The sequence below is a fragment of the Dermacentor albipictus genome, chromosome 7 (genome assembly GCF_038994185.2).
Source record: "Dermacentor albipictus isolate Rhodes 1998 colony chromosome 7, USDA_Dalb.pri_finalv2, whole genome shotgun sequence".
Taxonomy (NCBI): domain Eukaryota; kingdom Metazoa; phylum Arthropoda; class Arachnida; order Ixodida; family Ixodidae; genus Dermacentor; species Dermacentor albipictus.
In genome coordinates this window covers 137,134,207-137,159,405 of record NC_091827.1, presented here as the reverse complement: position 1 = coordinate 137,159,405, position 25,199 = coordinate 137,134,207, and the positions used below count along the sequence as shown (strand labels likewise).

General features: G+C 43.8%; 1 protein-coding gene across 6 annotated transcripts in view; it reads right to left on the bottom strand.

Moving 5' to 3' along the window:
• Window positions 1-12,311: 12,311 nt before the first annotated feature.
• The window catches only part of LOC135897804 (uncharacterized), a 419,017-nt gene continuing 406,129 nt past the window's right edge, over window positions 12,312-25,199 (bottom strand). For 5 of the 6 annotated variants that reach the window (XM_065426504.2, XM_065426507.2, XM_065426505.2 and 2 more), the window contains one exon: window positions 12,312-15,164. In XM_065426504.2, coding sequence (XP_065282576.2) covers window positions 14,553-15,164 — 612 coding nt within the window. In that variant the 3' untranslated portion in view covers window positions 12,312-14,552. Of the gene's footprint in view, window positions 15,165-19,955; window positions 20,066-25,199 lie in introns of all 6 variants that reach the window. The other variant, XM_065426509.2, reaches the window with a different exon arrangement.

Sequence of the window (25,199 nt, the reverse complement as noted above, 5' to 3'; positions counted from 1 at the left end):
CCCAGGACTTGTTGGGACGTCGAGAGGAGCTTCCTGGGCAACCCTCTCCAGCTTTGAGCAACAACCACATTCAATTGTCCAACCAGAGGGAGGGAAATAGTAGTGGGACGACTAGGTCTTTAAAGTCGACCGATACGCGTCGAAACCCCCAAAGTTCTGAGGTACGCACGCGTCCTCGTGACAGAAAAGTGCCTCCGTGGCTCGATGATTTTGTTTCTATAGTGTAGAGCGTTTTTCCGTCTTCGAAATGCCACGGCTAGGGGCCTCGCTGTGACATTCGAGAGACAGTTCACATGTTTCGTTCACACAGGTATAAAATGTGTTCCTTGTCGCGGTGCAGTGAGTCTTGTGCCGTGTTCCTTGTCAGATTTTGTTTTGAGTGATTGCCTGTGTTTTGGTGCCCCAAGTCTGGTGCGCGTGTGGACTTGGGCGGGAACGGACTGAATTTGTTGTGGACATAAGTGCGTGCCTTGTGGGCATCGTGTGCGCGTGTGTGTGAACGTGGGGGGGAACGAACTGAAATCGCCTTTGGACTCAAGTGCGCGTCTTGTGTGCGCGTTTCACTGTATGTTTACTTTGTTTCCAGGAGGGGATGATGTAGTATAGTGTCGCCCCCTGTCAGATCTGTGTCATCGTACATGTATGTTTTGTAGTTGTTTAGGTAGATGGCGCACCCCCCTTCTGTCATGTGACGAGCTTGGGCCAATCTGGAGGTGTCATCTGGCGTGTGAAGCCTTTATTAGCAAACAAATTGGAGGACGCTTAAGCTTCGCCTTCAAGAGTGGAACGCGACAGCGTTCCCATCGACCCGCCAAGGGGTGTAAGACAATGCGCTACGGCGCAGGGATCACTTACGAGGCGCCCCGCATCGGACTTTGCGGCCACTTATCACACGGAGAGCGTCGAGCAACGCAGCGTTCGGCGCGCCAACGAAACGTGCGCCTGAGCAAACGGAATGAACCAAAGAACTCGGTGTCTCGGAGGGGGAAACGATCTACGCCTGCCAAACGTCGTCATCGGCACGGGCAGAGAGATAGATAGATAGTAATCTAAAGGAGGGAACGGCGCTTGATTCTGCAACCCGCGTGGGAGCACGGCGAAGCGTCGTCAGGGGAGAGGGAGTCGGGGCCGGTCCGCGCACAGCCCCAATGCGCGCATGGTGCGCCACCTGTCGGGGCAGCGCCGTACATTGAGACACGGCCGGTCTCTAGGGGAGCGCGCGCTTTCCTTCTTACGGCCTTCGCATTCGCCGCGGAAGCAATGGGAGAGTTTCTCCAAGAGTTACGCCTTTCGCCGCCGCCAGAGGCGCGACGACCCTACCGCTCTCTTCCCGCCTGCTTCTGCGGCGGCGGGCGGTGATCGCCTGGTTTCGTGCTGTTTTTCCGCTGCTTCTTGTTCAAAAAGTAAACAAAAAGCGAATGATTTATCTACATGTCAGCCAATAAGTTCACACGTGAACGGAGTTTTCATAGAAAAACTCGAACCATAGAAACATCAAAGGTCCAATCACTCTCGTTCCTGAAAGGTATGACAGGGAAATGACAGATGTTGCGGTCTGAAATGCCGAAGGTCGTATTTCGCTCAATTTCTTGCATGTCTCATAGTCCACGCCGAAGTTAAGTGCTGGTAGAGAATTTAGTTAATGCGAAGGTTAACGGAATGGTTTATGGTTTATGGGGGTTTAATGTCCCAAAGCGACTCGGGCTATGAGGGACGCCAATGTGAAGGGCTCTGGAAATTTCGACCACCTGGCGTTCTTCAACGTGCCCAGACACTGCACAGTACACGGGCCTTTAGAATTTCGCCTTCACAGAAATGGCTCAGTAGCTTAGCACTCCAACCACTGAGCCATCGCGGCGGATTCATATAAGTTTCAACCCTGCCATATTCATTGCTTTCTTTTTCTCGCCACATTGTCAGGAATAGGGGGTATCGTCTCCTGACTCGGCTACCTGACGACGCCATTGTCGCCGCTGCTTCCGCGAACGGCATTCCTCGCAGCTGCGTGTCGAATTATGTCTCGCATTCCGACTAATCCGCTTTTACGGGGTTTTCTAAGAATCCTCCCAAGGTCCGGATTCGCCGATCTTAACAATGTGCAGAAAAACCTGCCAACTTGACTTTCCTCTTATGTGCGGAGCGCAAACGTCACTGTTGGTCTGCGCTTGCTTTTTTTTTCCGAGCCTCGCATATTTCTCTCTTGGACGGGGAGTGCTCTCATCGCACTGTGTGCCGGCAGGCAGCGTGGCCTTTAGTGTTGTGAGCGCTGGTGCACGTTTCTACCCGTTTCTTCCACGGATTAAGTTATTTGCTGTGCGACGGTGTTTACTGCCCGCCGTTGATCATTTAACGCGGCGATGCATGGTGTACTGCTGCGTACCGCTTTGCAAGTCGCAGTTGGGTAAGACTCAGGGCGTTTCTTTTCATCACTTCCCGAGTGATTCAGAACTGTTTGCAAAGTGGCTCAAAAACATCTCCAGAGGAAATTTCGTCTACGACGACAAGTCGGCATCGAGTGTGGTTTGCAGCCGGCATTTCCTCGCGAGTGACTACGTTTCAGGGTGCCGCATCAGAAAACTTTTGCCTGCAACCGTGTTCGATGAGTACCCGTGCTACCTGGTGCCCAGTGTGAAAAAGCCTCGCTGGATACATTCTCAAGTTGATCAGTGACTTCGGATGTGACGCTTGCAATATCCTACTTCAAACTAGCGAGAGGACTGGTCCTCTCTACACTCTTCTGCAAGGCCAAGATTCCAGTGGACTGCACTACCCAAAACCAGATTTTGTTGCCCTCTTGGACAAGGTCGTACATTTCTTTGAAAAAGTTGTCTTGCACCTGCCACGCACAAATGTTCTGGAAATACTTCAAATCTTCATTCAGCCACAGCTTGAAAACTCGCCTTTGCTCAGTTGTTCAGAAGGAATCGACAACAGCCATGCCATGAGGTCTGCTTCTTTGATATCTGAAAAATTTCTCAGAATACTTCTTGTTAACTACACCAAGAAAGTCACCGACAGGAACGAGAAGCCAGCTAATTATGTGCATAAACCATCCAGGAAGCTTTTCAGACTGTGAACTTTTCTTCTTTTTGTTTGGCGCTCTTCTCACTTCCACAGCGTTGTTCATGCCATTTTCTTTGATGGGAAGTTGTTGATCACTCATGTACTAAACCGACTGAATCTGCAATAGGTGTGCGTCCGTCGCGATGCTATAGATATGTAGAGTATTTCAGCCAACTGATATTTTCTGAACGTAAAACATATTGAAGTTATGGATCTGAGCGCACCGCATCGGACACCTTGAATTTAGCTGTGAATAAATTTGTTTTCGTTTCTCTGAATCCGTCCAGCGTCATGAATTCATGTTAAATCCGCTTTCCTGCAAAACAAAAACAGGAGCGCTTGAGATTTCAGGAGCTATATTTTATACGCTTCGGAATTCTTAGGAATCTGTCATATAAACGCTTCAGGTCGCTTATAATTCTACACACTGGTTAAAACCCGTCAGTAGGCAAACTGAAGAGGCTGATAGGTTTGTTTCTCTCCAAATTTAACAAGTAGAAAGTGTTGACGTGAGTGTACGAAAGCCTCATGCGACCATGCAGTCATACTGAAGAAGAGCACGCGATGGCGCGCGGTAGTTATTCTGTTGTTTATAACTCTTAGCTGTCAAATCGAAGAGGCTGATTGCGCGGTCTTTGCATAATGCATAGGGGTGAAATATCAGGACCTGACGGTTACCACTCACGCGGGGCGGACTTGGAGCGGGCGCGCGTTCTCCTTCCGCGTGAACGGCGGTCGCAGCGGCGGAGCAGTGGGGCAGTGGCGACCCCACCGCGGTGCGGTGGGAGGCGGAAACAGACCCCATTGCGAAGGCCGTAAGAAGAGAAGGGCGCGCACCTCTCGAGACCGGCCGTGATTGAGAGGAGGGGGTCTTCTGTGTTTGCCGCAAGATGGCTCTGCGTGTGCGGTAAGCGCAGAAGAAATTTAGCGGAAACGTACTTCGCTACTCGTGTAAATGCGACTTGTGTAAGTTACATGCTCATAATTACGGATATACACCGCAGTATAACTTTCTACGGAACGTTTTTAAGGCAACACCGCGTTCACTAGAAGCGTGTTTGTACCGCTTTCAAGCATCGAACTCGTGGCTGAGTGGTAGCGTCTCCGTCTCACACTCTGCAGACCCTGGTTCGATTCCCACCCAGCCGATCTTGGAAGTTGCTTTTTATTTATGAAGTGCCTGCCGTGATTTATCGCTCACGGTCAACGCCGCGGACGCCGACGACACCGGCTTTTCTGCGACACGAGCTCCTTAACGCTATCGCGTTAAAACGGCCGCGGGTCGCCGGAGTCTTCGTTCCGGTTTTCATCGGGAGCAGTTAGCTCCGAGTCTCCTTCACTGCGCCGGCGCTCGCGCGCGTTCGCTGGCCGGGGGCCCCCCACTTGCCTGCCGCTGCCGACACAACATCATTAATGGTCACTTGCTTGTCGACAAACACAAGTTCTTCGAAATCTGGACAAATGAAATATCCAGATATCGTCATAGCCAGTACATCACACCCCCTCAAGTCAGAACTGACTGTTTTAAGTACAGCTTTGTCCCGAGAGGTATTGCGGAGTGGAATGCGCTCCCCGACTCTGTCATGTCGGCCTCATGCGTTGAGGAATTTTCACAATGTGTACACGCTATTGCGGACTTCGCCCGTGACTGTGGAGAAGTGATTGTGGCTGTTTGATGTCGTTAAATGTGAGAGCTTCTGGCGAAGTGATTGAGTGTGGCCGTAGTAGTTCTGCTCATGCAGTGTTTTGCAGGCTTCACCTGTGCCTGTGACTGATCGTGTTGCTCAATAGCTTTGTGTAAAGTGACGTGGTTTGTGTGGATGTCATCCCAGTCATAGCGAGAAACATGACCGATGTTTGTGTAAAAAAACATGGACCTCTCGAAAAGTTAGCTAGAAAATCAAACAGCAGCAAGCCAAGTCTGTGTTTTGTGGTTTTGCGAGCTTATGCTCGTGCGAGCAGCAGAATCACGAAAGATCCGTTACGTAATGTCAGTTCCACAAAATCAGCTTTGCTGCAATACAGTCATGTTATGCGGTGAAGCATGCGTAATGTATTGCGGTAAAGTATACGTAAAAGTAGGCAGGGCCACTGCGTTACCGTGGCAATTTTCTTGTTTCAAGGTCACGCCCGTGCCCTTTTAAAAGGCGCGAACAAGGAAGGATCACGGCCGAAGCGCATGGTAGAAACCTTGCCAATGTTTCAATTTGAAAAAAATAAAGGAAACGATTTGGAGTGGGTGATGCCAAAACCAAAGCCTTGACTTTTGTATCATCAAAGAAACTCCAAGAATATTCAATCATATTCCAAGCTCCTGCCTTATTTATGATCGTTTAAAGTATATGCATATATTGTGCACCAGCCTTAGCACCAATTTTAATTAACACATGGCAAATAAATAATTTGTGTTGTATGGTAAGTTCATTTATGTGTGGGTTCCTTTGACAGGAATAGTAAAGATTGGTTTGGCAAGCTGGCACCTGTACCTCGAGGTTGTGGTTCATTCTCAACGAGATACAAGGAGGTAATAAAAACATGTTTCAATTGAGAATTTGTGAAATAATCGGGTAAGCTTTTTATTGACAAGCCTGGCCAATCAAGGCAAGATTTAATTGTAGATATGCTTACGGTGCGGGAATAAGCAGCTACAATAAAATGTACAAGTTGGCTTTGTATGACTTCAACTAAATATGAGAGATGTTTTTTATAGGTATATCCCTGACTGATGAAGTATAGCCCAGTTTTGAACTTTCAAAAATATTTACACAGTGTACGTTTAAGGGAAGCAGGAGTCCAAGAAAACTTGGAGCACAAAAAGCCATGTGTTCAGTTATTAGCATTAGTCAAAAAGTTGATATGCATTTGCATTGAAATATCCCTAGCAAAAAATCTGATAGTATAAACTAATAAAAATTCTATCAGTTTTTTCTATTGCACTATGAAACGATACAACTGATACACTGATAAAATTCCTTTTAGTTCTATTCTTGACGTATCCGTGCTAATCTGCTTGTACAAGTCTACTAGTGCATTCTTTTTAATAGTGTAATAGTGTATTCGTATTAGTTTGCCTGATCTGTTGTCTATCAGTATTTATGTGTGTTGTATAGGTGTAATATGCGCTTCAAGGAGAAGCAAGCTTGCTTCTCCTTGAAGCTAGCTTCCTCGTTTGCCCAAAAAATGAGTCAGAAATAATGTATTTATATTGTCACAAAAGGCAATACATATAAATCAAATATGAAGCCCAGGATTTGCAACGGAAAGATTATTGGAATATACACCATACAACAGCTTAAAAAGAATAAAAATGTGATCACACTTAAAAGAGAAAAGATGTTTACATTGGTTCACAAAAAGTCTAGCCTCTAAACAGAATGTTATTGGCAATCAAGCCACCGAATTGGTTCACACGTACGCTACAGAGATTATCAGACTTCACAATATGGAAAGCTAGTGAATGGAAGTGGTGGGTTCTTCATTATTCATTACCATGCCTTCATGGCTTCATGGCAGACAGTTTTGTGAGGCACTGGAAAGCTGTGCCTGAACTTGGATGAAAGTGAAAAACAGGCTGTAGTCCACAACAGTGGCTGTGACTCAACAAGTGTCACTGAATATTACCGAATGGTCATCAACCAACAAACATTCCACTCTCTCCAGTACACTTGGACTATAAAGACAAAAACAGTGCAATTGTGAGCTTCTCAAGTGCGTTTTTTCTTATTTGTAGAATTCTTACTGGAGCGAATTCTTGTATAAATCTGCAATGCGAGAAACTATTTCCTGTTCAAATTCTGCACCAAAAGCACCTTTCAGTCTGCGTCAGAAGATAAGAGCCACTAGTTTATGTAACACCCAGTGAAGTTGTGTGTTCATGAAAATAGACCACAATATTTTTGTAGCGACAATACCAAACCTTTATGAAAGAGACTAATTCCCGTACTCAAGGCATGGTAATGATGAACAGTATGTCTTCAGCCATGGTACATGAATGTCTAGTAATAACAGGTTATAGCTTTAAAATACAGCAGTTCGTAACAGTGCACCATGCTTTATGGCGTTCTCTAAGAATCAGCTTTTTGATGTTTGAATATATTAAACAAGCCAGAGCCATCAAAATTCCAGAGTGTTTAATTTTTCTTGCGATAGCTTCTTGTTTTCCTAATGAACCAGCTAGCCCAATTTGCCATTCTTCTTTATTGTACTCTTGTTGAGCAAGTGCTTGGGGAATTGCATGGTCTGCATGTTGGCAGTAGTGATGCAGCTGCTGATGAACAGTTGCAGTATCCAAAACGTGACAATATTTTACAAGACTTATACATGGTTTCGGGTCAGTGTCCTTACATGTGGCGAAGGGCCCTACTTAACCAAGTGACTACCTTGAGTGGGTGATCACAGTGAACAAACAGTGCTGCACTAGCAGATGGTGAAGAGGTAAAGCTTCTCAGTCTGTATGCAGAGGCATGTAAAGCAGCTGAATGATGCCTGAAGTGAGCAGTTGTGCTTCTTGATACAACAGCATCACTTTCACACCATGCATCTGTATTCCTCAATTTATTTTCTCCTTTGACTCAATGTAGCCGGTGCAAGTTTATCCGTTAACTGTGGCGGCATGACTAAGACACTGTCTTTTTTCTGAATGAAACAAGCAAACTCTAAAATTTTATTTTAACAGTGTATTACGGTTTGAGTCAAAGACTCCGAACATTATACATGAAGCCTGTTGCTGGTAGTCTTCTTTGCTGTCATGTGCTGAAGGCTGCACAGGTTAAACTGCTTTTACACATTTCGACGTGCGGTGGTTGAACTAGCACCCAGTGAAGAATTGTGTCTTCAGATTTTGCAATATGTGCACTAGATGTTTGGCTGTTTTTGTTGATGAATATGTGGTTTTAAAAATGGTAAATCCATGTTCTTACATGAATAAGTTCTCAGATCTGTACTCACTTCTGCTTAAATAATATTGCTGTATTGTCATGTTCTGATATATTGCTGTAGATCTTGTACCAATAGCGATGCTTGTCCTGTTTCCTTGCTTCCTGTCAGTGTGCCATGCCAGTTTGTTCTTTTTGCACAAGCTCACTTGTGTTCTGTCACATATCACAACACTTTTGGGACGAATGCGAAAGTGCATAGTCTGGAGAAAATAGCTTCATATGAAGTTGCAATATGATAAAAACATGTGCCAATTGGACCTGGCGTTCTATGCAGCTTCTGCGAGCACAAATGAGCATGGTGAAGTTGCTAATTAATTCAGTCTGTGTTCTTCCTCTTATGTGTTTGTTTAAATGTGGCTAAAGTTGCTTGCTTATTCTTTGGATAATGGAGTGTAAAATAAACCCTAGTCATGTTTCTGCTGTCTTGTCCTTGTTCCTTTGTGGATGGATGCATTAGCGTTGTTATAATTTTCAAATCAAGTATGCATCAACAAGCCCAGAAAGCAGCTTTAATGAAATCACGTTGGTAATGTCTAATTTATGGCGAAAAAAACTCAGCCTGACATTTTAGAGCTGTGGTTAGTATCCACAGTTTTGAAACTGCTTTGTTTTGCGTTGGTAAATAAACTTTATTGCAACAGTACGAAGATACCTATGAAAAGGGGGGACTAAGGGCACCTCAAGCTGCCTCATTGCAGCTTTTATCTTAGCCCCCGCCATTGTATTTTTGCAATGGAAACAAATAAAGAAAGAGAGAAAAGAAAGTAGGAAGATACCTATGAAGAAAGGGGTCAGACAAGAAGACAAAATCTCTCCAATGCTAATCACTGCGTGCTTGGAAGTATTCAAGCTATTAAACTGGGAAGGTTTAGGAGTAAGGATCAACAGCGAATAGCTCAGCAACGTTCAGTTTTTCGATGACATTGCTCTATTCAGCAACACTGCAGAGGAATTACAACAAATGATTGAGGACCTCAACAGGGAGAGTGCAAGAGTGGGACTGAAGATTAATATGCAGAAGACAAAGATTACGATAAATAATTGGGAAAAGGAACAAGAGTTCAAGATCGCTACTCAGCCTCTAGAGTCTGTGAAGGAGTATGTTTACCTAGGTCAACTAATCATAAGGAACTCTGACAATGAGAAGGAAATTCACAGAAGAATAAAAATGGGTTGGATCGCATATGGCAGACATCGTGAGCTTCTGACTGGGAGCTTACCATTATCGTTGAAAAGGAGAGTATACAATCAGTGCATTTTACCGGTGCTGACATATGGCACAGAGACTTGGAGACTGACAAAGAAGCTTGAGAACAAGTTAAGAACCATGCAAAGAGTGATGGAACGAAGAATGCTAAGTATAACTTCAAGAGACAGAAAGAGAGCGGTTTGGATAAGAGAACAAACGGCTATTGATGATATTTTAATAGACATCAAGAGAAAAAAATGGCGCAGGGCCGGTCATGTAAAGCGCAGACTAGATAACTGTTGGATCATCAGGGTGACAGAATGGGTACCAAGAGAAGGGAAGTGCAGTAGAGGATGGCAGAAGTCTAGGTGGTGCGCCAAAATTACGGAATTCGAGGGTGCTAGTTGAAATCGGTTGTTACAGGATAGGGGTAATTGGAGATCGCAGGGAAAGGCATTCGTCTTGCAGTGGACATAAATAGGCTGACGATGATGATGACGACAACAATGACGAGAATAATCCTGTTTTGGATATGTGTTAAATGTTGCACATCGGTCTCGCAAAATTTGTAAATGTAATTTTGTCTTAAAGGAACTGGAGCATGCCTGCTACAAAAATGGCCTGATACTTTTCTCATGCAACTTCCCCAATGTAGTTTCACAGACTAAGTAACGCTGCTGTGCTTTGAAAACCTGTGCTTTAATTTATTTTGAAACATGTTTAGAATAACATATCTGCATACAAGCTGTAAAAAGTTTTGATAATTGAACAGTTTACACAGTTCATTTTTATTTGATACTCTAATATCCCAACTGTGTTTGTTAATCTGGTCACGTGGCAGGCAATGCATTCAGGGTTGTATATTCAGTTCATCTTAAAAAAACATCTCTTCATGTGTGCGGGCACCGGTGTGTGTGCTATTTCCAACATGCTTTATCAGTGCTTCAATTAGATTTCTGTATGTCGTATGATGATCTCTATCTGGGTTTAAAAGACTGATCCATCATGCTATTTGGTCTTGTATCTTTTAGGCAGCATGGTGAGATCTATCCGCTGCCTACCAGTCTGGTAAAGAGTTCTATGGGTCAGGTAGGAATACATATCACTCTTAGAAGGACCCGTACAACCTATACATATTCCTAAGAGACTTGTAGAAATTTCTATCAGTTTTTTTGCTATGGTACTGATGTTAGGTTTTTAACTATGGATGGCACTTGGAAGAGATAGTGGATATTAGGCTTAATATACAAACTCCCCATTATCTATATGTCGCCGACCGATAATTTGGGTTTGACTGGGACTGCCTAGAAGTCTGAATAACTGGGAGTTTGAAATATCAAAATTCGCCAGAAATCAAGTAACTTTTATTCCACAAGTGGCTCCACAAGTGGCTCCACAGCCACTGTAGTCCTCCATAAAGAAAGCAACAAAATCCCAATAAAGGCGTCAGGCAGGGTGATACGATCTCTCCAATGCTATTCACAGCGTGTTTACAGGAGGTATTCAGAGACCTGGATTGGGATGAATTGGGGATAAGAGTAAATGGAGAATACCTCAGTAACTTGCGCTTTGCTGATGATATTGCCTTGCTTAGCAACTCAGCGGACCTACTGCAATTCATGGTAACTGACCTGGATAGGCAAAGCAGAAGGGTGGGACTAAAAATTAACCTGCAGAAAACTAAAGTAGCGTTTAACAGTCTCAGAAACAGCAGGTTACGATAGGTAGCGAGGCACTGGAAGTGGTAAGGGAATAAATCTATTTAGGACAGGTAGTGACTGCTGATCCTGATCATGAGAGTGAAATAATCAGAAGAATAAGAATGGGCTGAGGTGCGTTTGGCAGGCATTCGCAGATCCTGAACAGCAGGTTGCCATTATCCCTCAAGAGAAAAGTGTATAACAGCTGTGTCTTACCAGTACTCACCTACGGGGCAGAAACCTGGAAGCTTATGAAAAGGGCTCTACTTAAATTGAGGACTACGCAACGAGCTATGGAAGAATGATAGGTGTAGCGTGAAGGGATAAGAAAAGAGCAGACTGGGTGAGGGAACAAATGCGTGTTAGTGACATCTTAGTTGAAATCAAGAAAAAAGAAATGGGCGTGGGCAGGACATGTAATGAGGAGGGAAGATAACCAATGGTCATTAAGGGTTACGGCCTGGATTCAGAGGGAAGGGAAGCGTAGCAGGGGGCGACAGAAAGTTAGGTGGGCAGATGAGATTAGGAAGTTTGGAGGGTCAACATGGCCACAATTAGTACATGACCGGGGTAGTTTGAGAAGTATGGGAGACGCCTTTGCCCTGCAGTGAACATAACCAGGCTGATGATGATGATTCTCGGATGATCACTTTCGAAGATACCTTGTAGTTTTTGCGTGACTGCAGCATAAAATGCCATCTAAGAGCAATAGCATTCTTGGCCCTGTGCCAAGCATGCTATCCTTTATCAACGTGTCTGGTTCTAGTCACGTGAAATGTGAAAGTATCCCTAAAAGGTCCAAAAATAAGGCCCAAGTTTGTCAACGCTTGCTGTGCACACACAGCAGTCATAGTCCAGCACTGGTCACCTCTATCAGAGTTGGGCAGATCTGGCGTTCCTCCAACTGCAAGGCCAGACACACCGCTGGGATGAGGGTTTGTAGAGATGCCATTCTGCAGTGGCCTAGGTCTTCGGTGGACCAATTAAGCATTAAGGGCGTGCGAAAAACCAAGCACAAGATACCGTTTGGGTTCGATGCACACCCTGTGGTGAGATGCTAGTTGTTAGGGGGCCCCTTATTTTTTGGGGCCCCTATTCCAAAATAGCCTATCAGCAAGGTGCATCATGAATGCATGTCGCTAGCCGATAGGATAAGTCACTGTGCCGACGCCCTTTTCTAACTGCTTAGCGGATCAATTCAGCAAAAGCTCTGGTTGTACTGCTGACTATCGCAAGTCAAATGAATGGGACAACTTAAATTTCTACTTATTAATTCTGGCGGAGGCAAGTGATAGTCACGTGATGGAAGTTTGCAGAGCTATGCCGGTGTTGCACGTAACTTCAGGTTGGGGTCGAGCAGAATCTGCACCCTCAAGCGCAGTATTCTGAAAAATGCTAAAAATAAAGTGAAGGCAGGTCAAAAACATTTAAAAAGCCTTTTTATTGGCAATAGTACACTATGAAATTCAAATATTGTCCAAATTTAACCTCATTTTGCAAATCTGCATTTGTAGCCAAGGCATTATGTTCCGAGTTTCAGACGAGGACTCGATCCGGATCATTGGACCATGCAGCAGCAACCACTGTTGATCACGATCAAGAAATCAGAGGCCCCGATAGTGATCAGAAGTGTACATGTGACACTGGTATCAAATGCGGCAAAATTCCACTTGGATGAAGCACAGCTCTCAACACTACATTATTTATAAATAATGTAGTGTTGAAAGCTGTGCTTTTGAATGTATTCAAATAAATCAAATGATATTTGTAGCTTGAAGTTCAAAGGCACCCGAAAGCACCTTGTATTCGAAGTCCACAAACAATACAGCAAACGGCGCATGTTTTTTGCTTTTGTACACAACGACATGGCACAGAAAAGAGAAATTCACAATTACAAAAAATGTAATTTCTGTCATACCTTCTTTTTTTCATCTTTTTGCTTCTCACCATTTCATTAGGGATGAACTCGCTCAGTTTTCAATTTTACTGCATAAAATAATTACATATAGTGCTAAGTATGAAATGTAAATGCATTTTGAAAAAAAAAGGAAAAAAAAAGTCCACTTGAGGTTTCTTTAACAGTACAAACATCTCTCATAATGCATGTGCTCTATGCTGTCTCAGTGACTAACAAGGCGAACAGGAATATGTCAAGGCTGAAAAAAAGGAAAGCTACGCAATTCTTTACAAAGCTGTTCTTGCACACAAACATTGGCACAAATGTAAATACACAGGTGCCTAGTCATAAGAAAGCACACACTTTGCCAGGCATATATGTATGTGAAATGCTCACTCAATATGAAAAAAGTAACTTCATCTTTCACAGTTAATTGCCTCGTCTTGCATGATATTTTACCTTTTTCACAGCCATCCATGTGCCGTATACTATGATGCAGCCCAACTTCAGAGCCCTGACTACAATAATACAATTAATATAAGACTAGCAGTCATTAACTAATGTAGCCATTTTTTACAGTCACAGCAATAACAATGAGAAGACTGATACGATTTAATGGAACTTCATATTAGTTCCTCATTTGAGGTTGTCATAGAACAATTGCACATCATCAATGAACTAATTCACAGCTGTAACTTTTTAGATGGTTTATATGAGTAGTGCAAAGAAGGAAAAAAAAAATAACAGCTGAACACTTTCTAAAAAAATTTGATGCCATAAGAATACAAAAAATATAGCCATGAGCAGAGCAGCTTTGAAGCAGAGTGTAGCATTTCAATCTCTCCACATTGATAGCAAAATACAGTGGCAATCATTTTGATTTACCTGACCTGTTGTGTTATTGTGTGGATGCTATCTATGGCTTGTTCTTACAGCACTTTTTAGACAATCATGCCACGGGGACAAACAGAAGGATGACAACGTACGAGTACTAAAAAAAATAATTGTGCCACCTCTGCAACGTTGTCACTGCCACATGGCATAGACGAAACACCTCGGCAAAGCCTGCTTTTTTTCAGAAGAATGCTCACACAACCAGAGCACAACTTTGATCAACTGTACTTTTATCGGTTGGGCTGGTTGGTGAGATAAGTTGATGCTAAGAAAAACAAGCAGAAGCACCTGCTTTCATCTCTTTTCGTGTGTTTCGTTTAATGTTTTGTGTGTTTATCAGAGCACATGTAAGAGAAAGTATTGCGATTGTGCTCTGGTCATGCGAGAATCACCTCTGAGCATCTTTCCAATAAGGAATCAGCTTTCCTGAAGTGATTTGCATACGTCCAATGGCAGTGACTTGGTTGTACAAACATGGGTTGTTGGTGATAAAATACTGTTGATGGTTAGTGCACATGCGTCTTCATCATCTCAGATTGTGAATGCAGCCTGCGCTACGGTATCTTTTTTTTTTCATGGCCCATATATTATATGAGACACAAACATACTGAAGCTGCAAAGCATGATTTTCACGGCTTGCGTTTTGAAAGAAAAGACAAAATCATAGCACTTGTGAGCAGTGGAGTTGTAGCACTGCTGTGCTACGTAGCAGCACAAAACAGTAACATTTTGACTTTATGAGAGAAGAAATAGCAAATGCACTTAGCTCTATCAAATAGTCCCAAGGCAAGGATAATGATCGTGATCATAAAAGAAGTTTCAAATTGTGTACAACAGTGCGATACCAGCACACATCACCGACTCACTGTTCGTTACTCAATGCGAACACAGACGCAAACATCTCTGTTTGGTCCGAGGCAGTGCTTAAGCCCCTGGCACAACTGTCGTGGTGTCATGTACCACGTCTGGTGCATGCTTGGCCTCCACACTTCGAGCAGTGTTTTTGCAAGTGCACAACAGGGTGCCATGGGCAGGGTGGTGCTCTTCAAATGCAGTTGTTCAGATGACATAGAAGAATTACTCACAGTCTCTGTCGAGTGAACAGGACTAGCACCACTGACACATCGAGGTTTGACAGATTTGCGACAGCAAGGAGAGATGTCACCAGTGGGGCTTGGTACAGATGGGGCACTGCTAACTTCCCTGCTGTCCAAATCGAGTGTGCTCTTTCGAGCTCGGGGGCTCAGACCTCTTGGGATGTCGTTGGCAGCAGACTCCGGAACAGAGGCATAGCAGGAGGCAGCGACAAGTGGTGGACATTCGCACAGGGTTCCCGACTCAAAGGCCAAGTTCATGTCCAGTGCCACCTGCTGAATACTGATTGGAGCCCCCATCTTCTTGCAGCTCACAACCCATGTTATCCGCTTCAGCCTGGGGCCGGTTGCCAGGCACGAACGCAAGATATTCCTGTTTGTTTTCACAGTCTGCATAGAAAGATGCGATTGAACTGTATTTAATTGATATCCCAAATCTGTCAAGAGATGCTATAGTGGAAGTGACAATTTGTTATGAATTTAAACACGGTCTGCTCACAAGCCATTTGGGAGTGAAAAAATATTTTTAGTGCAGAAAAGAAAAAAAAACACCGACTAATTTCCTTTGACAACACAGGCACTATCATGGTTCACTCATGGCTAGAGGTTAGCAAATAGTCCAAGGCCTTGTGGTGTTTGCTCAAGTGCACTGTTTATAACAAATTGCACATATATATTTAACTTAGACTCAGTTGGAAATTAGTGCCTGTGTTGTCCTCTTGAACTTGTCCACATTACTTAATCCAGTTTGTGGTATATTTGCCCATATCTACCAGTGATTCAGGTTGCCTAACAGCTAGCATTACTAGGTTGGCTACTGTCCTGCCTAGCAGATAAAACGCACCATAGGGTATGTGCCCATTCTTGGCACCTGAATGGATGTGCCAAGGTCACATTATGTTAAAGTGATGTGCCCCATCTGCGTTGGGCACGACCACTTGACCGATAAATGGCTATCCGGCAATCGTGCCGTTGTAGTGTGCCCAGAGGTGAGAGCCAGAGAAGACCTCAGCTGTAGTAATAATAATAATTATTTTCATTACTTGTGGAAAACAAGCAATGTCACGCCATCTGTGTTGAGCACGGCCACTGGATGGATAGCAAGTTAAAATGGCTATCCAATTGCCAATGTCTTGCCACCCAAATAGATGAAGATAGATCTCAAGATCATCTTAACATATAAAACATATCACCCATCATAAGAAAGACTGCTAATTGCATCAACATCGCACACCATCTCCAAAGAATGGATGTGCCACCAATTTTATTTCATAGAATACCAACTTGCCTAATGATATTCCCTATTAAGTTACATTTGACTGATTGTTTATTGGCCAATAATAATTTCAGACTGCCATGGTCATTGAAAGCATGCACTTTTGGAAATGTGTTTTGCCATTTATGTGGAGGGATCTTTGTGGGAATGTGTTTACTGCAAGTCAGTTGCTGGCCCACCAGCATTGCCATGCATGTTTCTACCTCTGGTGCCCACGTGATACACCACACTTATGTGGCGTCATGTTTGCACTCCCTTATGTAATGTATACCAAGGTGAGATTATAATGATTGCAGATCTTGTGCTACATGCCATATATTCTTGCATAAGGATGGTGCACCTCGTGCCTGAATTTCTTGAGTGCAGCACATACATGAGTGAAAACTAAATAAATCTGTATCTACTGCGAAAAATTACAGCAGAGTCCATCTCACAATGACTGTCGACAGTAATGCTATTAGCATTCAAGCAATGTAGCCACATACCGTATTGTCACGTAGTAGTGACAGTGAAGAATGATGCAGAGTCAAAGCTGGGAGTTACAAATTTAACTTTTTACTGGGCGGACTTGTGCCTAGCAAAACAAGCAGCACTCAACAAGTAGCATTCAACGATAGTGGTGAGCAAAGTTGGCGATTGTTGAGAATGTGATCTGTGGGTCAAGATCACCTCTTCAAGCAGATTTTAACCTGTTTGGTGCTCCTATAGCACTCAATATTTTTGTGCATTTGGTCTCATACGATGTGTCGGAACGGAATGAAAACGAAAAACTAAACAAAACAATATTTTTCACTGGAACGAAAACGTAACTGAAACAATATTTATTATTTTGTATCGGAGAGAAACCGAAATATTGTTGATTACATTTCGGTTCAAGGGGAAAGTCGGCAATCCAAAACAACCGACCTCAGACAACGCCAGAATCAGCGTGCAGCCCTGGCAGGGACTCTGCGAGCTGGTCGAGCAGCCCACTAATTTAAGCCTGCGTCTTGGTGCACTAGCAGATCAGCATTGTCGCAAAAGACTGCATGAATGCTGAAGAGCTTATCATTTCATTTTCTACGCGTGCAACTCTTTGTTAAGAAAGTTTTATCGTTCATTTGTGTTTGTTTAAGTTCGTTTTATCGGAACAACAGTCTCACATTTTGGCGAGTACACTCTACGATGTGCTACTTCTGAGATCATGCTTAGTGCCTTGACTCCAGGCACTGCGCATGATCTCAGAATTCATTATTCACTTATTTAGAAAAAATAAATGTTTTTTATCATTACATTGCTTCTAAAATTTTTTGCATGCGAATTTAAACCGTTATTAACCATTACGAATGTTCTAAACATTTTTTTCGTTCCGGAGCAGAATCGGAACATTTTTTCAGTGGAACGAAACTAAAAGCAAAATGAAAAACATTTTGTTCCGACACCTTGGTTTTCCACATATATTTGCTTTTTTTCCATTTTTCTTTTTGTCACCACACCTACTGCACGCACAGTGCACTTATGTGCAGGCCATTCGATCATTTTTTGGCCAGAAGCCAACATCCCAAGCTGGCTGATCATGTGTGATTTTCTTGCTTGATTGACATCTCTTTAAGTTGGTTCTTTTCTCTGTTATGCATTTTTGCCCTTTTACTATGTACGTCCCACTCCTGCCTAAGCCCTTCCGTGAAGGCTGGCAGTAATTCTGAAAGAAAAAAATATTAAAGTGCATCAGCATTTATACATAAGTCTCAAAAGTTCCAGCATATTCGCTGGTGCCCGCGCACATTCTAGAAACTACTACACAATTCGCATCACACATGCAATCAGATTATGCAAGGTTCGTCTACAACAGAAGATGGATAGAATCATGAATAATATTCGCGAAACTTCCGATACATGCAGGCGCATCCTGCACTGAGCGATAATAGTTAACATTTATTAGCAGGTGAAAAGTGGTCTCCCGAGAAAGGTAAACATGTACACATGGCAATTCCCCCCTTTTAATATGCATTGTCCTGATGTTACAAACATAACAGAACATAAAAGCACACTTAGTAAAACATAACAAAGCAACAGAGAAATAAAGTCCCAAAATTCATCAGCACTGGTAGAATGGCTTAAGGCACACCACGTCGACCACTTCGGGTCGTGTGCAGCGTCGCGGTGATTGTGAAATGTCGTCCGGCACAACCTCACAGTCCAGTACACCAATACGTTGCACTATCTTGTAGGCTCCGAAATAGCGCAGCAAAACTTTCTCACTGCCCTCATCGACGTATTGAAGTCCAAACCAAAACATGGTCGCGGGGCTGGCACTCCATGTAGCGCAGTGGAAGCTTGTAGTGCTGGCTGTCAGTCCTCTGCCGGTTCTTGATGTGCAGAGCTGCCAGGCTCCTTCGGTGCGGCAGAGATATGGGGGGATGTAAAGATTCTCTCCATCGGCAACATGCGGCAGTATGGCGTGAAAAGTAATAGTCAGATTTCTTCTGTAAACCAACCTGAATGGGGGGACCTGCATTGTTTCTTGCACTGCCATGTTACAAGCAAAGGTTGCATACGAAAGCACTGCATCCCACATTTTGTGCTTGACATTGGCATACATTGCTAACATGTCGCAAGGGTCTTGTTCAGCTGCTCTGCAAGACCATTCGTCTGCGGGTGGTAGGCAGCTGTCTTCCTCTGGCTTGTCTGGCTTTATTGCAGAATGGCTTGGGCTAGCTCTGCTGTAAATGTCGTTCCTCTGTCAGTGATGAGGACTACTGGGGCACCAAGTCGCAGGAAAATATTCTTGACGAAGAATTTAGAAACTTCGGCCACGCTACCTTTACGCAGAGCTTTTCTTCCAGCATAGTGGGTAAAGCAGTTTGTTGCCACGACGATTCACTCATTTCCAGGTGTTGATGTTGGAAAGGGTTCAAACAAATCCACCCCGATTTGCTGAAATGGTCAGTAAGGAGGCTCAATTGGCTGTAGTAATCCTACTGGCCTTGTCAGTAGCATATTGCGTTGCCGACAGTCTCGGCATGCCTTGACGTAATGGTTCGTCGGCGGTCAAGCACAGCTAGTAATACTTTGCCTGTATCCTCGATAGTGTCTGGCAGAATCGGAGGTGCCCAGCTGCCGGATTGTTACATAGGGCGTGAAGTACTTCTGTACACAGTGCTGAGGGAACCACAAAAAGGTAGTTAGCACAGACTGGTGAGAAGTTTTCGAGCACATTGTTCTGCAGCGGAAATGAAGACAATCCTCATCTAAATGCCTTAGGGAGAATGTTGGTCTTGCCTTCCAGCTACTTGACGAGGTTATTTAAGCTATAGGTCTTTTCATTGCTGTTCAGCAAAGTCTTCCACGATTATTGTTCTTAGGAAGGCGTCGTCATGCTACTCGTCTTGCGGCAGCGGGTCAATGAGGGCGTGTGATAAGCAGTCTGCATCAGAGTGCTTCCGTCCTGACTTGTAGATGACGGCGATTTCAAATTCCTGGAGTCTCAGACTCCATTGTGCAAGGCGTTCTGAAGGGTCCTTTAAATTTGCCAGCCAACACAATGCAATGTGATCGCTTACTACTTTGAAGCCATATGGCTACGGGCGGAATTTTGTGGTAGCTCAAATGATGGCAGGGCATTCTTTTTCTGTCGTAGAATAAATGGCTTCCACTTTCAATAGCGACTGGCTAGCCTAAGCAATGAGCTTCTTAAATCTGTCTTTCCTTTGGACTAGGATGGCGCCGAGGCCTGGGCTACTTGCGTTGGTGTGGATTTTGGTCGAAGTGGACAAGCACTGGTGGTCACTGCAGGCATTGCTTAAGGTCTTGGAAGGCTTCGGCTTGCAGCACTTGCCACTTGAAATCAATGTCCAATTTTGTGAGAAAGGTTAATGGCTCAACAATGTGCGAAAAGTCTCTTATAAAGCGCCTGTAATAGTCACACAGGCCAAGGAATCTGCACACAGACTTCTTGTCGACGAGCCGCGGGACTTAGTGATGGCAGTTGTCTTCCGTGGGTCAGGACAGATTCCAGACTGGCTGATGACGTGGCCTAGGAACAAAAGTTCTTCATAAGCGAAACAACACTTTTCTGGCTTTAGGGTGAGTCCAGATGACTTGTTACCTCTAATACTGTATCAAGCCATCTATGGTGATTGTCAAAATTCCTGGAAAAGACGCCGACTTCATCCAAGTTGAAAAGACAGGTCTGCTACACCAACCTTGCTAACACAACGCTGGAATGTTGCGGGCACCAAGCACCATCCAAATGGCATGAACTCGTAGAGCCCGTCCGGCATGATGAAGGGGGTCTTCCCGCGATCCCTCTTGTCAACTTCTATTTTCCAGTACCCAGCCTTGAGATCCATCGACAAGTATTTATGGAGTAAATGTCTGCAGCGCTAAGCACTGAAGTGCAGAAACAAAGGTCAAAGAGGAATGAAGGGTTGCAAGAGGACGAAACGAATACTCATGTTGTCCTGTGTTGCAAGGACAACACAACGCTCATGTTGCCCTCTTCCAATCCTTCTTCCCTTGTACTTTTTTAACCTTCCTTTCCACACTTCAGTGCTTCGCGCTGCAGAAATTTTATGCCATGGACCAGTGGATCTAACAGCACATCGAAGATGTCTCGCCCTAGCTTCGCCCTCTTGTTCACGCAGTTTCTGGTACTACTCTGGCCTCATCTCTTGCATGCTCTCGATGGCCAACTCATTGACCCAGAAATCCGAAGCTGTCTATCCTGTTTAGCAACGAAACACCCAGCACTCCACCTGCAACTGCCTCACTGGAATGGCAGAATTCCCGGAGCAAACGGTGCACTCTGGTCAACGCAGCTCACACAGCCACCTCCCCCATATCTGCACCCACGCTATCTACTACACATCAGGATGACAAGAGAAACCAAGATAACTGGTGCAAGAGACTTATAAGAAGAAAGCCCGAAACGCCCGTCCTTTCAGTGGGTCTGACAGCACATCGAAGATGCGTTGCCCTAGCTTCACCCTCTTATTCACGCAGTTTATGGTACTACTCTGGCCCCACCTCCTGCATGTCCTCGATGGCCAACTCACCAACCTGGAAATCCATAGCTGTCCACGCTGCTCAGCAACGGGACACTCAGCGCTCCACCTGAACTTGCCTCTGTGGAATGGTAGAATTCCCGAAGCAAATGGTGCACCCTGGTAAATGCAGCTCACGCAGCCACCTCCCCAATATCTACACCCACCCTATCTACTACCATCCGGATGACAAGAAAAACCAGGATAACTGGTGCAAGAGACTTATAACAAGAAAGCCCGAAATCCCCGTCCTTTCAGTGGGTCTGACAGCACATCGAAGATGCGTTGCCCTAACTTCACCCTCTTATTCACGCACTTTATGGTACTACTCTGGCCCCACCTCCTGCATGTCCTCGATGGCCAACTCACCAACCTGGAAATCCGTAGCTGTCCATGCTGCTCAGCAACGGGACACTCAGCGCTCCACCTGAACCTGCCTTTGTGGAATTTATTTATTTATTTATTTTATTTATTTATTTATAAATATTTATAAATTTTTATTATTTATAAATTTATTTATAATGGTAGAATTCCCGGCGCAAACGGTGCACCCTGGTCAAGCAGGTCACGCAGCCACCTCCCCGATATCTACACCCACGCTATCTACTACGCATCCAGATGACAAGAGAAACCAGGATAACTGGTGCAGGAGAGCAAGCCCGAAATACTCGTCCTTTCGGTGGGTCTGACAGCACATTGAATATGCCCTAACTTCACCCTCTTGTTCATGCAGGTAACAAATCGTTACAGCCTATTGGCAAAACATAGTAGTTACCGCGCTTTACTTGTGCTGCTAGACCCACAGTCCTATGTTGTATTGCTCATGATTGTGCATGTGCAGTGGTCAAACTACTCTTGCTGGCCGGTGGCGTCGAGACAAATCCTGGACCTTCCACAGCTGAACTACTCAATGCACTAAAGGAACTGCAGCCTGGACAAAATACAATCCTTGACTAGTTAAAAACAATCCAGGTGATGTTTACTGACCATGGAAAGACATTTGGCGACTTGAAGAGTAGACTAAAATTGAATCAGATTGTGCATCTCTTGCAACATTGCAGAGACAAGTGGATAACATATGGACTGTTAGCTCCGACTGTGTGTCTTCAAATCTCGAGATTGACGGTCCGCATGGATGGCAAAGAAAATATATATAGATGGTGCAACTTTATATGTTACAGGCTCAAAGATGCACAAAACGAAACCTGGTAGGATTCAGAAAAACTGTTAATCGAACACTGCAAGTTGCACATCGGCACTGTTGTGCAAGCACAAGACTTCGAGTGTGCTCACCAACTAGGTACATTTCATCAGGACAAGTCAAGACCAATTATTGCTAGTCTTGCCCATTACAAAGAAAAAGAACACTTGCTGTCTTTAGGAAGTAAGCTAAAGGGCACGACTTATGGCATCAGCAAAGATTTCTCGCCTTGTGTCCGTCTCACTCGAAGGCACTTGGTTCAGTGTGGTAAATCCATGCAAGCGCCCTTTCAAGCTCCGTTTCGACAAGCTTCTATGTGATAACAAAACCTATATATTTGACCCTGCTACAGAAAAAGTTGTTGAAAAATCAAACTGACTCTCAAACTCTCAAACAATCAATGACTCTCAAACAATCTGCACTCAACCATTGCCCCCAACAGAACCACGTTCCCCTATCTTTCTTGTTTACTAACGTACACAGTGTCATTGCTAAGTCTGACCTCTTACGTGATCTCACCTGTTCATGTAGCTCTAACATAGTTCTGTTACCTGAAACATGGCTCAACTCGTCAGTCAACAATTCAAAAATCCTACCTGCCTTCAATAATTATGCGATCTTTCGTAAAGGCAGGTAGAACAACCTACGGGGTGGTGGTGCCCTCATCGATCGCAGCCCATCACCAATTACTTTGCTATCCCGTTGAATTAACAACTCCCTTGAAAATGTCCTCGGTTTGCTGTAAAGCTACCTTTGCACACCTACTAATCGGTATCTGCTGTCGTCCACACAGCACCGATTCATCATTCATGCCACTGTTGCATGACGCTATGTCCACCATTTCCACTACCTGTCCAAATTCGCCCAGTCTACTTTTCGGCAATTTTAGTTTTCCTTTCATAGACTGGTCTGATATAGCAACTACGTTATCAAGAAACAACTTGGCTAGCGAGTTCGTGAGTGCATGTCTAAACTTCGGGCTATCCCAAATAATCAGTAAATCGACGCGCATGACTACCCACTCTGCCAACACTCTCGACCTTATACTAACCACACATCCCAATAACTTATCCGATATCACATCGTACTTCCCAGGCTTTAACAATCACATAGTCATCCCTAGTACATTCCCTTGCAATTTACTTAGCAGTAAAAGAGCTAAAAAGACACTCTCCCTTTGCAATAAAGGTGACTATATGAGCATAGATAATGAACTAGCAAAGTTATGTGAGCGTTTTGCACCTGCTTTTCATTCACAGACCACCGAGTCAAATGGGTAGCTATTCAAATCTGAAATCCTGCATTTATTAAACCAAATATTGCGACTAGAAAAGTAACTGAACACGCATGAGCTCCATGGTTCAATAGAACTTTGAAAAGAATGAAATATAAGAAAAAAAAATGTATTTCGCTCATGCAAGTCCCGGGTTCTTTTTTAGAATGTTGATTAGCATGGCAAAAGTATCACAATGCAATGATGCATTGTAACTTGCTTACCCAGAAAGAGAAGTTATTAATGTCCTAAACATCACATTCTCTTCAGTTTTTACTAATGAATACACTGACAATATGCCCTGATATCTCTTCATACACTGATGCCCATATGAATAACATTACGTTTGATGGGCCTGGCATTGGTAAAGTCATTATTTCACTAAAAAATTCATCATCAACCGGAATTGACAGAATCAATGCCAAGGTATTAAAAAACACTAAGCATCATTCCAGCATCATTCTTGCCAAAATTTTTCAGCAATCTCTTAATGCGGGTACTACACTGGTTGAATGGCGTGTTCCCAGTAATCCTAGTTTATAAAAAAGGTACAAGTCTGGCCGCAAAAATTATCGCAAAAACTAGACTTAACACTTCCTTTTCATTTATTGCCCACTTTCTAGGGAATGACTCTGCTGTTTGTACAGCTTTCAATGACCATTTCAAAGCTGTTTTTATGACAGATAATAATCGTTCTCCAATGTTCAATTTGCTTTTACCACCTATGTCGGATGTGAAAATTTCTGAGCATGGCATTTTCAAACTATTGCTGAAACTAGACGTTAAAAAATCTCCCGGCCTGGATGATATCCCAAATGCTTTATTTTTAAAAGGTATGCAGAATGGTGTGCGAAGTACTTGTTTGTATTGTTTAATAAGTCTCTCAAAGATGGTATGTTGCCTGATGACTGGAGGACAGTTAGAATAAACCATTGCACAAATCCAGTGACAAATTATTACAAAAATGTAATGACCCATTTCATTAACATCTACTTCTTGAAAAATTTTTGAGCACATAATTTATAAACATAAAGTTGATTTTCTTGAACAACACAAAGTGCTAACATATGCTCAACAGATGCAGTTACTCAACCAACACACAACTAATTGGAATTACGCACGATTTCACAGCTGCAAAAAATAAAGGAAAACAAACAGATGTTATATACATGAATTTTATGTTGAATTTTAATGGTGGAGTTGGAGTGGCCGATGGACTTCGCGAGCGAGCACTCGACTCTGGTGTAGAGCAACACCTCCAAATCCGCGAGTGGAACCCAATCTGCGTCGCCGGAGCAATGCAGAAGCGGAACTTTTATTGCCGAGTTACCCAGGATGCCTTGCGTGTTGTCATTTCCTTCCGCTGTTTGCTCCCAGCACTACCGCACCGGTCACTTGTCTCTTCAGCGCCGTTCACCTGTTGTTGTTTTTTTAAAAGTGCAGAATAGATATCTCACCAAGCATGCAGCAGCTTTTGCTTTGATGCTTGGAGACTTTGACCACTTTGATCAGCCGTAGTGGGGGACTCCAGATTAATTTTGGCCTACAGGGGAATGTGCCACCCATGCACCCGACACATGCGTTTTTGCATTTTGCCCCCACTGAAATGCAGCTGCCGTGGCCAGGATTTGATCCCGCGACCTCGTGATTA